At 42.6% G+C, this 16951-nt stretch overlaps 1 protein-coding gene across 1 annotated transcript in view; it reads right to left on the reverse strand.

Moving 5' to 3' along the window:
* GDA (guanine deaminase) overlaps positions 1–15690 on the reverse strand; it is a 126429-nt gene extending 110739 nt beyond the window's left edge. Inside the window, exon 1 of the mRNA XM_024126878.1 lies at positions 15486–15690. Within this exon, the coding sequence (XP_023982646.1) occupies positions 15486–15608 (123 nt within the window). The 5' untranslated portion in view covers positions 15609–15690. The remainder of the gene's footprint in view (positions 1–15485) is intronic.
* Between the last annotated feature and the right edge of the window lie 1261 nt (positions 15691–16951).

Below are 16951 nucleotides of genomic sequence, written 5' to 3' on the forward strand. Positions count from 1 at the left end.
CACGGGCCCAGCCGCTCCGCGGCATGTGGGATCTTCCCGGACCGGGGCACGAGCCCGTGTCCCCTGCATCGGCAGGCGGACTCTCAACCACTGCGCCACCAGGGAAGCCCTATATGTGGTTTTTTTCAACTGGATTAAATCTTTCTTACACAGTCATCCACCCGGGAGAGAGGGAGGAGGTGAGGTTTTCTTAATTCCCTTAGAAAAGGCAGGAGTCCAAAAATGCTTCCCCAGGATCAAAGCACATTTAAAATACAGGAAACATCTTTTTCGATTCTCTTACCTGCTTTTGTTTGTTTTAATTTCAAAACTACCTTAAATGTATAGAAAAATTATGCCTTCCCTGTTTGGTCTTAATAAAATGAAAATAGCTTCTCTAGTAGCATCCCACACTTTGAAACAAAAATACTGACCGAATATCAAGATTTCCAGTGACTCTGAGGTGCTAAATTACATTTCTGAGATAAGACAGTAAAATGATTATTAAGAAGGCTGTAACTAATTCTAAACTCTGGCACATATATGTTTGCCAATGCTTTAGCGTCCACTCAAATATTTGTAAATGGGCAATATTAGTGCTTATGTAACTTTTACAAGCACAAACATTTGTAGAAAAACCCTCAAATAACTTAACTGGGGGAATAAAACATACATAACTTATTTGTATTTTATTACTATTGGAGGCACTTTATGATAAATAAAAATATTACACACTTATCTCAGAAGAGTTGTCTATGATCACTATCTGTATTTACTTATCTTTCACCCATTTCAAACCCAAACCAAGATGACTGTCACCCTCTCTCTCCACCAAAATAAGTCTTCGTAAGTTCAATAATAATCTCATGTTGCTAAATCCATTGGACATTTTTCCAGTATTATTCCTCCTCTACTTCTCAGTAACATGTGACATTTGCTCTACTCCCTCCATCTTGAAGTATCCCCATCTTTATTTTATTTTATTTATTGTGGTATGAGGGCCTCCCTCTGTTGTGGCCTCTCCCGTTGCGGAGCACAGGCTCCGGACGCGCAGGCTCAGCGGCCATGGCTCACGGGCCCAGCCGCTCCGCGGCATGTGAGATCCTCCCGGACCGGGGCGCGAACCCGGTTCCCCTGATCGGCAGGCGGACGCGCAACCACTGCGCCACCAGGGAAGCCCCTAGTATCCCCATCTTTTGCTTTCTATGACATTACCTTCTTGTGCCCAATCCTTACTCCACTATCTCCTACTCAGATATCTCAAGGGCACCTCAACTCAGCATGACCAAAACAGACCTCAGGGTCTGACCTCTTTCTCTGTTCCCTAACGCAATGATGTCCACCACATCCATCCAGTTGTATAAGCCTGAAATCTAGGGGAAGCTTGTCCCCACCCCATATCCAACCTGTCACCCAATCCCATTGAGTTTTTTGCATCCTTATTGTCTCACAGATGGACCTACTTCTCTCCAAGTCTACCACCACCTACCTCTCTTTCGTGGTTCACTGCACTTCCTTCCAACACATCTCCTACAGCAACCACTCTTGCTCTGCTCTAGTCTGTTCTCCACCCTGCAATTCATATATATATATATATATGTAGATTTGTTTGTTTTCATTTATATATATCTTCTTTATCCATTTATCTGTTGATGGACACTTAGGTTGCTTCCATATCTTGGCTATTATAAATAATGGTGCCATGAACATTGGGGTGCATGGCTTTTTCTGAATTACTGTTTTCATTTTCTTCAGATATATACCTAAGGGTGGAACTGCTGGTAGTTCTATTTTTAGTTTTTTGAGGAACCTTCATACTGTTTTCCATAGTGGCTGCACCAATTTACATTCCCACCAACAGTATACTAGGTTTCCCTTTTCTCTACATCCTTGCCAACACTTGTTATTTGTGGGTTTTTTAGGATAGCCATTCTGACAGGTGTGACTGTTTATATATTTTTAAAATGCAAATCTGATCTATCTTCTTCATTCTAACAGTCTTCATTGCCTTCCCATTGCCCTTGGAATAAAGGGAAAGGCTTACAAAGACACTGCCGTGGCTACTGCTTATCTCTCTGGCTTCATCCATTTCCACCCGCATCCTCCATCACAGGTTCCTAATTCCTCCACCCCACGGGGTCTTTGCATGCCCTTTCCCCTCCTTTCCTTTGCCTAGTTAACTTCCATTTAGACTTCAGACTCAACCAACTGTCACTTCTTTAGGGATGCATCTTGAAACCCCTCCTCAAAATAAGCCAGGTCCTCTGGCTTCATACCTCCATAGCACTCTGCATTTTTCCTTTGTAGTGATCATATATTTATTCATGCTCATTTGATTATTGACTCTGAGTACAAATAAGGCAGTATCTGCATTCCTTTTGCTCACCATTTTATCCTGAACCCCTTAAGTCTTTGCTCTTCATCAGCCATTATCAGTTGTTATGAACTCCAAGGGTACTAACTCCGCAGGCTAGTGAGTCCACATGCTGGAGCTGAAGGTTGATGTCCCAGGGAGCTGGAATGGCTTCTCCCTGTGTTTTGCACTTCAAAAACTAGTTAGGGCTTACATAAGACCACCCTCCACATGGCCGGAGGGAAACAACTTCCAGGTTAAACAGCACAAAGAAAAAAATCTGTCCCACTCTTGGAAGGCATTAACTATGTTACTTCTTCTGTTGCACCTTCACAGATATTGGCTACAACCAGATGAGCATGTTGATTAACTATTTCCTGCCCTCACAGCCAGGACTATCTGAGGGTCAAAAGGAATAGTGTACTCTCAGAGTAGAGCAGCCCATTCTGTTCATTCTTTTACTCAGAAGCATTTATTGAACGCTGATTTTGTGCTAAAGCACCAAGTACTGTGAGGGGCCGGAGATGGATAATAAGAGCTATTGTTTTTGGAGGGTCTACCATGTTCCAGGACTGTAAATTGTAAGTGGCAATTTACAAGCAACATTTCAAGTAAATTACCATTTTATGAAGAAGTGAACACTTAAACCATAATATAAAACCAAAGGGAGTAAGCAGGCCTATATAATCTACATTATTCCAGATCCTTAACACAGTCCAAGTTAAAGGCATTTGAAAACTTTACGAGGTCTCAGAGTTTCAATTAGAATCTACTCTTCCAGGGTTCTTAATTACTCACTAGGACATGAAACTAATTATAGCTCCCAGTGGCCAAGTACATTGTATCAAACATCCAGATTAGAAAAACCCAGAGTTCTTATTCAAACAATTATTTGGAAGATATTTTTAGTTGGCTGTACATTTTGGTGATCCTAAAGTGAACTTTCCCGACCTGGTTATCCTGCAGTAAAAACAATCTAAGCACCGTTTATCTAACAAATATTCATCTGAGTGCCTACCTACCATGTGCTAGGAGTCGTGAATACAAAAGTGATCAAGTCATGGCCCCTGCCTTCAAGGTTGGGTTATAGGAGAGACTCACAAAATAAAGAGCCACAAAGAGGTGCCAAGCAGAAACTGAGGCACAAAGGAGCCAGGTTCAGCTCTGCCTGCAAACAGAAGGCAGGGAGCAATGTCGGCAATGACCTCATTGAGGAAGTAACGTTTAAACGAGTTTCTAAGGTACATTCAACCAGCAGAAGGAAGGTGAAGGGGGAGCATAAACAAAGACACAAGGTCATAAACAATATGAAAGGTGGGGCAATCAGTTAGCAAGGTTAGGCCAGGAATTATCCCACAGTTAAGCAATGTGGAACCATAAAACAACTTTAAACAATAAATTGGTTTTAAAAACTTGCACATGAATGTTCAGAGTAGCAATGTTGACAATAGGCAAAAGGTGGAAACAATTCAAATGTCCATCAACTGATGAATGAATAAACACAATGTTGTATATCTATACAGTGGATTATTAATCAGCCATAAAAAGGAAAGGAGTTCTGACACATGCCACAACATGAGTGAACCTTGAAAACATTAAATTAAGTGAAAAAAGCCAGACACAAAGGTTACACATTATATGTATCCATCTATATAAAATATCCAGAATAGGCAAATTTATAGAAACAGAAAGCAAATTAGTGGTTGCTCAGGGGAAGGAGGGGAGGAATAGGGAGTGACTGCTTCATGGTTAATGGGTTTCCCTTTGGGGGTGATGAACATATTCTGGAACTAGATAGTGGTGATGGTTGTACAACATCGTGAATGTGATAAATGACACTGAATTGTACACTTTAAAATGGTGAATTTTATGGAAAATTATAAAACAAAAACTAATAATGCAGAAAGTTATAAAGTGGAGCGTGAAAATTCTTCTCCACATCCCCAACTCTCCACTCCTACTCTACAAAGCTAAATGTTATTTAGGTTTTTAATTTTAATATTGCCTTCCAGAAATGTGTTTTATATGTGTGTATATAAGTGTGGGGGTGAATGAAGAGTGTTGTATGGTCATACGACACACTTTTTTGTCCATTTAAACTATTGGGAAATCTTTGAGTTCTTAAAATTCCTATATCAGTATATGTAAGTCTAGAAGGACTCACTTTAAATTAGAATTACCTTATAACTGTTTAGCCTTCAAAGTTTTTTTAACTCACGAATCAATAGCTGGTTGATAAACTGAGATCAACACAGCTGGGTTTTCAGGTGGAGGTAACTGAGGAAAGTTCATTCTGTCGAAATATTTTTTTAAAACCCAGTAACAGGCTGGGAAGAGAAAAAAGCATTGTGACTATAGAAGCAGGTCTCATGGTGATGCCAACCCGAGCAGAACCACGATGAGAAGAGAGGCAGGAAGAGTATTTATTATGAAACGGTTTCAGGTAACAGTGCATGAATAACTAATTCATGAAAAATAAATCACCATTTCACAAGCAAAGGCACCAACGTCAACAGTCAAAAGATTTTTGAAAAACAGATCTCAATTAGAAGTTAATGTTGGGCTTCCCTGGTGGCGCAGTGGTTGAGAGTCCGCCTGCCGATGCAGGGGACACGGGTTCGTGCCCCGGTCCGGGAGGATCCCACATGCCGCGGAGCGGCTGGGCCCGTGAGCCATGGCCGCTGAGCCTGCGCGTCCGGAGCCTGTGCTCCGCAACGGGAGAGGCCACAGCAGTGAGAGGCCCGCGAACCGCAAAAAAATAAAAATAAAAAAAATAAGTTAATGTTAATGTTAATCAACTCTACTCCAATATAAGAGAAAAAATATCTACCTCATATGATTGTAGAGTATTAATGTGATAATAGATAAAATATCTAACACAGCATGTAGTATATTGTTTGATGCTTAAAATATATGAAATACTTTAAAAAAAATAAAGTTAATGTAATTTATCCTTTAGAGTCAATAAGTTAGTGTAATAATGTCAATGAAACAATGCTTTCATAAAGGAAAAGGGTGAGGCTTTTTAGAAGGTAGGAAATAATGTCAAAGTAAGATTTTGGGGGGAGATGATCAACATTTATTGCTAAATCTTTTTTTTTTTTTTCTCCACGCCTTGTGGCTGTGGTATCTTAGATCCCCAACCAGGGATTGAACCTGGGCCCTCGGCAGTGAGAGTGCAGAGTGCTAACCACCGGACTGCCAGTAAATCCCTATTGCTCAGTCTTAAAAAATGTATCAGAAGAGATGAATCTGTCTTCACCTTTAATCTTAGGGATTAAATTGGTATTAACAATTTAAGTACAGAATGCTATTATAACTTTGCCATTTGACTATCTGAAAACAAAGAGCTACACAGTGGCTTTAGGAGAGAGAAATCATCCAATGTATAGTAATCAGATGTTTATTTCAGAGTTAGGATTAACACTCTGAGTCTCAGTTTCCTTGTCAATAAAATAAGGAAAAGTTCTGCCACCCAGGGGATCAAGTCAAGGGTCCTTCATCTGTACCTAAACTGTCTCTGTAAAGCACAAGTGCACCTGTCCTAGGCAAGGAGGCAAAGAAGTGCCCCACTTCTAGTAAACTCTCTACTCCAGGCAAACTTGCAGAAAACCAAAACCTGACTGTATCTTCTAGTTGTTTTTACATAATTAGAACAAGAGGGCTTAACCACGAGAAACTGGCATAAGCTAGCCGAATTAAAAATTGGGACAAAGGTCTCTCTACAGCTCATTACCATCTCATTGTAATAAGATCTCTTCCCACCTGCGCCATACTGGTTAAACCCACTTCTGACCCAGACACTGAAGGACCGTACAAGGGCTGAAAATAGGCGTGAGCTGCATTCTGGAAAATCACCACCCCTTTCCACAAGTCAGGATAATAAAAGATCCCCGTTCACCTTTTTCTATAGAAATTTCGCCTTGCCTGTAATGGGGAGAAGGTGATTTTAGAGCATGAGCTCCTCCTTCTCCATTCTTTGGCCAATGAATAAAGTTTCTGTTTGCTGCTAAAAAAAGTAACTTCCCCTTATTGATGTGAACAATAACCAGGCAGGGAAGGAACCTAATCAGGAATCGGTAATAGTTTCACCTAATAAAGTAGTCAGGAGAATTATGCTTTGCAAAGCACTGAGTACAGAACCTAGCACATAACAAGTGTCTAATAACTGTTCGATATTATTGTAGTTGTTAACCTGAGCAATAGCACCATCAATGTACCTCCTGTCTACGAGTTTATAACCCAGTGTCATGGGCTAGAAACGCAGTGCAATGTAAGAAGATGACTTACACACAAAATTTATTTCCTTTTAATTCATGTTAGAGTATTTTAATGCACATCTGCTTAATATAACAAATGTGCTACTTATATTTTTATTGATCAAACGTTTAAAATCATGATTTAAATATACCATGGAACTCATTTTTAAAACTTACTGTTGTAGTTGAGTGACTAGCTGAGAATTCCTCTTGTATTTTGTTTTCTTAGTGCCTTGGATGCATCAGGAAAGAATAACACATTGTTCTCCTCCCTAGAGGGGAAGCTAAATATTAAGACCAGTGTGACCACAGCGGTCTGTATGAGTTGTTCTAGAACAAACAGAGCACAGGGGTGTGGAGTTGCCACTGAGCTGACCTAGAGGAAAGCCCTTTCCAGCCTGGACAGAACAGCATAGTAATGGCAGACAGATGGCTGGGATTAGCACCCAAGCGTAGCATCGTGTGGTCACAAAGGGCAGCCACAGTCACCATGGAAATGGATTTCTCACCAATGTAAATGGGTTTGAAATTTTTGAAAAGTCTCTTGTGAGGCTCCTCAACATCCACAAAGCTGGATTAGCAGTAAAGGTAGGTGGTTCTGCATTTTACTGGCAACACGAAACAAACTGCACTCCAGGCTTATGCCAGTAACTACGAGGCTCCTCCCTCTTGGTGTTCATCATAACCCCATCAAAAGGACCACTCTTAGGAGTACCTGGAAGACATGGGGTCCTGCCACCCCTCTGACATCCTGAAGTCTATCTCTAGGACATTTCAGATCAGCCAAGACCTGGGTACCTGGACCACCTCCCACTGTCCCCTCCCCACAGCTTCAGCCCTACAGAATAGTTTTATGGACCCCCTTCTTCCTGTCACATCTTCAGCTCAAGAGAGGCAGTCCTATAAATGCTACCTTGCACTGGGAAGTTGTTAAGCATAATTATGAGACAGTGTGCATCTAGGAGAAATTCCCAGCCGAACTCAGCATCAAGAACAGGGGTGTTCCTCTTGAGCAACTGCTTTTAGTACAGATATTGCCAACTAGGTAACACGTGTCCTTTTAATGGCTGGCACCTAGGAAAGTTAGAGGCCAATAAGAGTGTAGGTCATTTCACGATGCATTTTAAATCTAATTCCTAGCTTTGTTTTATGTCAACAACTGACTCTTCTCCCTTAAATGTATAAAAGCATCACCACTTGCCGGTGCCCTCTAGAGCTGCCTTAAATCCTTTCTACAAAAAGGGGGTTGTAAACACATGACCGATTGGATTCTCTTCTTGCAGGTAAGGGAAGTCCACCTGGCCTTTATCCCTAAATAGTCAGATCAATGCCCATTAAGTGAATGGGCACGCCATAGGCCTGCAGGAGACCCTGCCCACCACCTCTGCACCTGTCAGAAGCTCCCACAGTCAGCCATGTGTCAGATACACCAACACCTATGCTGCCTCACAGCCACAGCGCTGAATCAACCAGACTGCCAAGAAATTCCAGGAATTAACAGACAACTTTACACAACCAGAAGGGCGGCAAACTCCAGTCATGCCCAGCAGTGTTGCTCCAAGGCCTCAAAGAATAAGTCAAATAGTGCTTTAAAAAAAAAAAAAACTCTCTGGAATTAGAAATGTCTTTTTTTTTTAATCATCACACACAAATGTCTTTGTACTACACATCACTTTCAAAACACTTTTCTGATCACCTACTTTGTGTTAAAACAATAAGACAATGTCGAGGAGCCTTAAGGACAATAGAGTGTCAGCCCTCCTCGTGACAGGAGGCAGTCAGAACTCCTGGAAAAAGCACGAACCTTGAAAATTAGACAGACTTGGGTGTGATTCTTGGTTTTGCCACTTACTCACCGTGACTGCAGTCAAGTCAACTAACTAGCTGACCCTCCATTTCCTCATTTGTAGAGTAGGGATAATGAAGAAGAAGATTATGATGATGATGATGATGTGGTCTCATCTCAGAACTGTTGACGTATAAAGAATCTGGCAGAGTGTCTGACACAAATTATGACTTAATAAATGTTACCTTCTCTCCAGTTCACCTCCCATTTGTCAAAGAACTTTAAATCAGTTCAGTGAGAGAGAACATTCTATAAACCTAAGTATAATCAAAGGCAAAAGTGAAATAATCACTTTAGCTAGAGAAAAATAATAACAATGGCCAGTATTTATTGAGCAACTACTATGTGCCAAGTGCTTTACACACACTATCTCATCTGCCTTACCTCTTCTTCAGGGTGCTGTTGTCCACATTTTATAAGTGAGGGTACCAAGGCTCAAATATGTTAGGAAATGTTTCCAAGTAAGTGGCACAGCTGGGATTTGAATCCACATAACCTGACTCCAGAAGCCATGCTCTTAACCACCAGGAAAACACTGGTTTGAATATATACGCAAATTTTATGGAAAAGCAAAAGGTAATTTATTTCAACTGGGGGATGGTTGCCAGAGAAGCTTCTGGGAAGAAGGGGACATCAGAACTGGGCCTTGGAGGAAAAGGAAGATTTCATTTTGACAGAGGTGGAATGGAAAAGGGATTATATAAAGGAGGACTATTCCAGGCTGAGGGATTGGCACCAAAAAAGTGGAGGTGTAAAAAGATATGATGTGCTGGGAAACAGTGTGAAATTGGCATGGATAGATATCCCTCAGCTTGTGGATATCTCATGGTAATCCTACTCCTATTTGCAAGAGAGAAGGATGGAACAGGAGGAAGTATTAGGAAAGCAGGTTAGGGCCAAATGTCATGTCTAAAATATCTTCCTGGGGCATTTGGATCTTAGAGGCAATAGAGAGCCATAGGTAGTTGCAAAAGAGAAGATACATGACACTACCCATGCTCCAGGAAAGTAACTGTCAGTAATGTGGAAGAGATATTAGAATGGGGGAAGAGAAAATGGTTAGGAGGTTCCTGTAATACTTCAGGCAAGAGACCAAGGAAGGCTGGACAGGGCCAATGACAACGGAAAGGGGTGTGCACAAAGATACCCCAAGGGATAACTGGGGGGACCTGAATACTGATATGGGTGCCTGGAAAGACACTGACATTTTTGGCAAATAAGGAGAAGATAGAAACGGAAAAAGGAGAAGGCAGCTAGCAGTCCTTTGAAAAATAATATGATTCTTGGAAAAAGTGGTATAATTGTTAGAGGTCCTTTGAGCTGCAATTGACAGAAGGGTAGACAGTAAAGACATTTCATTATCTCGCAAAAGAAGTCAACGTAGTAGGCAGCTCCAGAGACCATTAACTACTCGATGATGTTATTCACGTATGTATTCAGTGATGTTCAAAGAGGGACTAGGTTGGTGCCTCTGAAAACCTCTTAACTTTTTCCTCATAGTCTCAAACAGTGGTGGCAGCAGCTCCACTCCTTGCATGAAAGTATCCAGAAAAGGGAGGACTTCTCTTCCCACATCTGTGTCTATTTATTAGGGAAAAAAATATTTCCCAGAAGCCTCTGCGATGACTTCCTGAATGCTGGAATGTCATCACTGGCCACCCTTAGCTACCAGGAAACTGGAAAAATAAGTATCCAGCAAACAGGATTATGATTACTATGACTGGCTTACCCCATGATCTATGCATGAGCCAAGTATATTGCAAGCTATCAAACTCAGAAAGTGTTAATAAGAAAGAAGTGGTTATGGCTAGTGAGTGGGTAACCAACAGGGTCTGCCATGAGCATTTTGAACAAAGCAATCTGCCTTCCAGAAAATGGGAATTTACAGGATGATAATGTGATCCTTGGGCATGAACACGTTTCTAATGAAAGTGAAGCCCTGATTCAGCAGCCTCAGAAGGGATAGCTTATCTCAAGTTCCCTCTTCAAAATGATAAGATAGTCTGAGGTCTTGAGCTTATAGGAAGATGGGTCTTCACCTGCCCAAGCAGAAGGAAAAGATGACACACAACCACTAAGATTTGTGATTCAGACTATGAGAACTCCTGGTTAAGCAAGATGATGATGCAGTCACAGGTGAAACACAACTCTTGCTCCTCCTAGCAGTTTTAGAAATTATAGAACATTGACTCATTTCCCTTAACCAGGGCTATTTAACACTCTTCTGCATGTTCAAGTCCTATATGTTCTTTAATGTCCAGTTCAATTTTGGCTTCCTTCATCAAGTTTTTCCTATCACCAACCAATTTATATCCCATCATACTATTTAATACATTCACAAACATCTTTCTAATCCTATCATCAAATCCAATTAACTTGACCTAAATAGTTAGCAATTCTGTCCACCTCTTTCCATCTCCATTGCTGATAATAACTGCTGATGTTTACTGGGCATGTGCTACGCTGCAAGGCATTATTCTATGCACTTTACGACTATTAATTCATTTAGTCTTTTCAATAGCCCAGTGAGGTAGATTATAGTAATCATTTTATACATGAGGAAACTTGGAAATAGAATTGTTAAGTAACTTATTCAAATTCACATAGGCAATAAGTGATAGAAGTACTCTTGAGAGTTCATTTCTTAATTGATACATTACACTGCCTCTCTCTTCTAAGCCACATCCCATTTCATCTAAACTACTGCAACAGGATCCTATCTGATATCCTTGCCGGCACTTAACTCCTCTCCAATGCATTCTTTATCCTGAAGCAAAAATGATCTTTAAAAAAAAATGCAAAATTTGTTCATGGCACAATCCCTCCCCCAACTCCCTATGCCCTGCCTACCTCTCCAGACTTACATTGTGTTATCCTCTCCTAGAACTTTGGATTCTAACCATCTTGATGTTTTCATTCCTTCCTACCCCAGGGCTTTTGCACAGGCTATTCCCTCTACCTAGAAGGCTCTTCCCTACCTCCCAGATTAGTTCAAGTTCTGACAGGTCATAGCAGATTCTGTTAATCATGAGATGATCAACCTCACAAGAGCAGGGCAGAGTTTGCATATTTCATTCATCAGTGTATCTCCAGCAATAAGCCCAGTCTTTGGTTCAGGAATCAATCCACTTTTAATACAGGTACAATTCTAAGTTCCCTTGCTAAAAATGCAAGTTCACTGAGATCAGGGACTGTGCCTCAGGGAGGTGGGCTACTCTAGTAAAGAGAATATGGGCTTCCATGTCCTAGCTATTGTAAATAGAGCTGCAATGAACATTGGGGTGCATGTGTCTTTTTGAATTATGGTCTTCTCAGGGTATATGCTCAGTAGTGAGATTGCTGAGTCATATGGTAACTCTATTTTTAGTTTTTTAAGGAACCACCACACTCTTCTCCACAGTAGCTGTATCAATTTACATTCCCACCAACAGTGCGAGAGGGTTCCCTTTTCTCCACACCCTCTCCAGCGTTTATTGTTTGTAGATTTTTTGATGATGGCCATTCTGAAAAAGGAACAAAATTGGGTCATTTGTAGAGATGTGGATGGACCTAAAGTCTGTCATACAGACTGAAGTAAGTCAGAAAGAGAAAAATAAATATCTTATATTAACGCATATATGTGGACTCTAGAAAAATGGTACAGATGAACCAATCTGCAGGGCAGGAACAGAGATGCAGACGTGGAAAACGGATGTGTGGACACCGGTGGGGAAGGGGGTGGGATGAATTGGGAGCTTAGGATTGACATATATACACTACCATGTGTAAAGTAGATAGCTAGTGGGAACCTGCTGTATAGCACAGGGAGCTCAGCTCCATCCTCTGCGGTGACCACAGCAGAATATGACACAACATTGTAAAGCAACTATACCCCAATTAAAAAGAGAGACAGAGAGAGAGAGAATATGGGCTTTGGCCATGTTAATTCAAAATCCATCTCTGGATGCATGATTTTTCAAGTCTCAACCTTCCCAACTTTAAGACAAAATAATCACACTGAAGACTAAAAGAGACACTGAAAATGATGTGCTAGTGAACTGGCAGCAAATGCTGTTTAGATCTTTCTTCCTAGATTCATCTTTGTGTCCCAGAGGGTCAATGGCATGAGCAGTGAGGCTGCACACAAGAGGTCCAATGACCTCCCCAACCTCCCACATATTTCATCCCAGGCCATGGCTTCCTTCTCTGCCTGTTGGCCTGCAGGGGTGCCACCATGGGGAAATATGCAAAAATGCTACAGTGAGCAAGAGGTTAAGGATTTGCTAGGCACAGAGGGAAGGAAGGGGACAAAATGAACATGGTATGTGTTGCGTATCTACTACGTGACAGGTATTTTCATATATGATCTCATTTAATACTTAGCAAAAGTATCTGATTCTACGAGTGAGGAAACTGAGGCTCAGAGAGGTTAAGGTCTCACCCATGGACTTTGAACATGTAGGTGGTGGAGACCTGACTTGAACTCAGGTCTCCATAAGACTTGCTCCTGCTACCCCAGGGCACTACTTCCAAAACGATTCTCTTCCTTGCTGTTGCTTTCAGCTAAGTGTGCTTAAAAGACCCAAGACATCTTTACCTATCTTTAAAGTCAACCTGACCCTGCTAGAAGAATCAGATAATTTAGTAATATTTGAGCACACAGTGTGTCACAATTAATTACCTCTCTGCAAATGAATTACACATGCTGGAGTTTTTCTTTCAAAAAGCTACACGCCACTTGAGTAGAAAAACTAACTCTGAATTCAAAATGCCCAATACTAAAATATTGACTAGAGAATTTTTTTTTAAATTAACCTAATTTTGAATGAGTTTTAATTAATGAACTAAAAGCAGTTAATCATTACCATTCTCTGGGCCTAAATGAAATGAAAGATTAGGTCTAGAAGAAGGGAGAGGGAGGACAGAGGAAATCATGTCCTGTCTCTCTGAGATGCTACCCAAGCCCAGGGCTTGAAACGGAGAACTGAGCACCCAAGACCCCACATATCTGGTTGCATCACACAACCCATATACTGAGGTTACCCAAAATGTAATCCATCCACTACCTGTGTCCGAATCTCCCGGGACCTTTGTTGGAATGCCACTTACTAGGACCTACTCCAGGCCTACAGATTCAGATTCTCTGAAGATGACACCCAGGAACTGGCATTTTAACAAACACCCCAGATGTTTCTGATTCATCCCAAGGTTTGAGAACAGCTTTGGGAGCTCAGTAAAAATATAAAGATCAACTGCATATTTATTTACTTAATGGGAATATAATTTTCTGTAAGAACCTTGAAAATTTTTAAATGAATAATATATTTATCCCAGCAACTCTAAAGGTGAGGCAGTCCCATTTTCAAAATGAAAGAAATCAAGTCTTAAAATACATATGACATGTTCACCCTTTACACACAGTCAGGAATCAACTGCCTTGCACTTAGGAGGAGAGCGATAAAACAGTTACCATTTCACTGATTAGGATATTGTATACTGTAAATCTAATCCAGTTGATTAACTCACCTTTGTATCTGATTCCCAGTTAATTTTATCTTGTGGGGGAATGGCATTTTTCTAAATTTATAACTTCAATATGCTCCTTAGTTATGAACAGACTCCCTGACTCAACTACTAATTTCATGTTCAGGACACTCTTTTATTCTTCTTCTGTACAACCCCCAGAAAAGGTAAATTTTTAGATAAATTACTTCCTTTTCTTCCTCCTCTACTGGTTAAAGCCAGTCCCCTAGTCAATTATCTCAACTGCTATCCTAGCAATTCAAATTTTGGAAATGAAAATTTAAATTGTAAAAAGAAACCTAATTGTTGAACAATTCCTTGTGATTAAGCAAATACCTCTAATCTTTCCCTGGTTTAGCAGTCTCTCCTCCTTTGCTTCTTGGGACTTGTCCCAAGCCTAAGGCGTCCCTGAAACTTGAGGGTCAAGTACTCAAGGCAACAATTCATCAGTCTCAGGGTTTATTGGAGTCTCCCCATTTGGGAGAGCTCTGAGAGTTTCATCACCTTGGAAACACAACAGCAGGCTCCCTGAATATACACAGGGAGTATAGATTTTTAAGCACCAAAAGTAAACAGGGTTTAGTTATCCCCAAATGTAAGAGTCACGATTCAAAACTGTCACTGACTCGGAATCATCTTTAGTCAGGAATAGTATCTTCAAGCTGACAAGTTCCAAATATGTGTACTTATGCTAACCAAACCGGTAGTTGGGGAAAAGCTCAAAAATAACCCATCTCTATCTTTAATTTTTCTCCTAAAAATGGAATGGCTTTCACTGAAACTGGCCAGGCCACTGCCAATGCAGCTACCACTGGTGTGTATGGAACAGTCAAGTTACCTATGTCGTTTGCAGAAATCCTGATTTTGGAAACGTAAGTGTGAAAGATACTCTCATAGAAGACATTTTGAACCTTAAAATGGAACTGCTTGTTTTGATGCAAATGGCTGGGGAGTGGGGTTGGGTGGGTAATTTATCTCAGACTATCCTTTCTAGTATTACAAGTCGTCTAGTCTGAATCATTCATATATTGTTTGCTGAAAGATCAGGTGAATGAAATCAGTTCTTTACTTATTCCAATGCACTGAAAGGGCTCAACAACACTGATCAAATGACCCTTCTGTTATTTCTCTCACAATAAATTCAATCGAATTTACGGAGTGCCTAGGCGGTGCCAGGCACTGTGTCAGGCGCCTGAGATACAAAAATGAATGAAGCGCGGTGCTAGTTTATTAATGATCTCTTAAGATTTGGCAGGGCACAGCCTCGCTCCCTGCCACCACAGCCTGCACGGCTGTCGAACCAATCGTGGGCGTGCGTACTCCACGGCTCCCAGCACCTGGGAACACTTTACTCCCAGTCCAGCCCACGAACCCAGTGTCAGGGCTCTCCCGGCGTTCTCCCAAAGCCAAAACGCTCAAGTTCAACTCCAGCGCTGCGGCGCCCGCTCCACACGGAGCTAACTCCGGGCTCCGCGGCTCACGCGGCGAGCTTCCTTCCACCTGTCCGCCCGCCCGTCAGGGTGCGCCAGACCCCGCACCCGCTTACTTTGCCGCTGTCGCTCACACCAAGGAGGTGATCCCGCAGCACCTCCATGGGGCAGGTCCAGGTGGAGTGGACGAACGTCCCTCGGAAGATGTGCGCCAGGGGCGGCATCCGGGCGGCACACATGTCAGCAGTGGAGCGCAGTGCGGAGTCCGCGGCCCAAGGAGGGCGCACCGGGCGGAGGCGCGGCGAGGACTCCCAGCGGCTTCGGGCAGCTGCCGAGCCCGCACCAGCGCCGGCCTCGTCCTGCCCCCGCTTCCCCGCGCGATCGCCTGCCCCCTGCAGACCGCGCCCAGGGGCTGGCTCCCTGCCTCCTCGATGCCAATAGGATTTTTTCTCCCGTGAGTTGGCTCCAGTCTCTCCTCCCCTGCTTTAGTTTTTGATACGTTAACTCTTTGAGTTTCCAAAATCACCGTTCACGCTGCGGTTCTTTTAACCCTTGGTTGTTGTCACCCACCCAGGGGGCGGGAGATGAAGGAAGGAGCTGGAGGATTCAGGATTCCATCCCTGTACCTTTAACTGGTCATTAAATTTGCTTTTGCCGCGGGCCCCAACTTCCTCCACCTTCCTTTAGTTGGCACACCCAGAGTTGCATCTATCTGCTTTCTCTGCCCTTTAAACTCTTAGGACTATTTGTGGCCAAACCCTGGACCTTTCCAACCTGTAGTGCCACAAGGTCTGAACGAGCACAAGTTCAGTGCCAGGGTGACAGGTCTGTTAGGGCTGCCTACTTTACCAACCAGTTTCATTTTCATTTTCTGTGGGCTGCAGGATTTGTCCTAACCTGATGTTCTGAAAGCATGTCTTACAGAATTATGGGGGCCCAACCAGTGGAGGCTAATCTCGACCCCAAAGTTCCTCTCTTCACCTGAGGCCAATGTTTTGGCCCTTGGGTCCACCCATAAACAACTCCAATTCCAGTTTTCCTCATACCTAAAATAAATGAATCTCTTTGATTTACTTCCAGTTGTACAGGGGAAGAAAATTAAGTACTCAAGCCAAGTAGCTAGAAATGGCAGTGTGGCATGGCTTGGTGGAAAGAGTCCTGGATTAGGAATCAAGAGACTATGGTCGGGGCTTCCCTGGTGGTGCGGTGGTTAAGAATCCGCCTGCCAATGCAGGGGACCACGGGTTCGAGCCCTGGTCTGGGAAGATCCCACATGCCACGGAGCAACTAAGCCCGTGTGCCACAACTACTGAGCCTGCGCTCTAGAGCCCACGAGCCACAACTACTGAAGCCTGTGTGCCACAACTACTGAAGCCTGCGTGCCTAGAGCCTGTGCTCCACAACGAGAGAAGCCACCACAATGGGAAGCCCTCACACCGCAACAAAGAGTAGCCCCCGCTCGCCACGACTAGAGAAAGCTTGCACGCAGCAACGGATGCCACAACAACTGAAGCCTGCGTGCCTAGAGCCTGTGCTCCACAACGAGAGAAGCCACCACAATGGGAAGCCCTCACACCGCAAC

Source organism: Physeter macrocephalus, chromosome 9, assembly GCF_002837175.3.
Source record: "Physeter macrocephalus isolate SW-GA chromosome 9, ASM283717v5, whole genome shotgun sequence".
NCBI lineage: Eukaryota > Metazoa > Chordata > Mammalia > Artiodactyla > Physeteridae > Physeter > Physeter macrocephalus.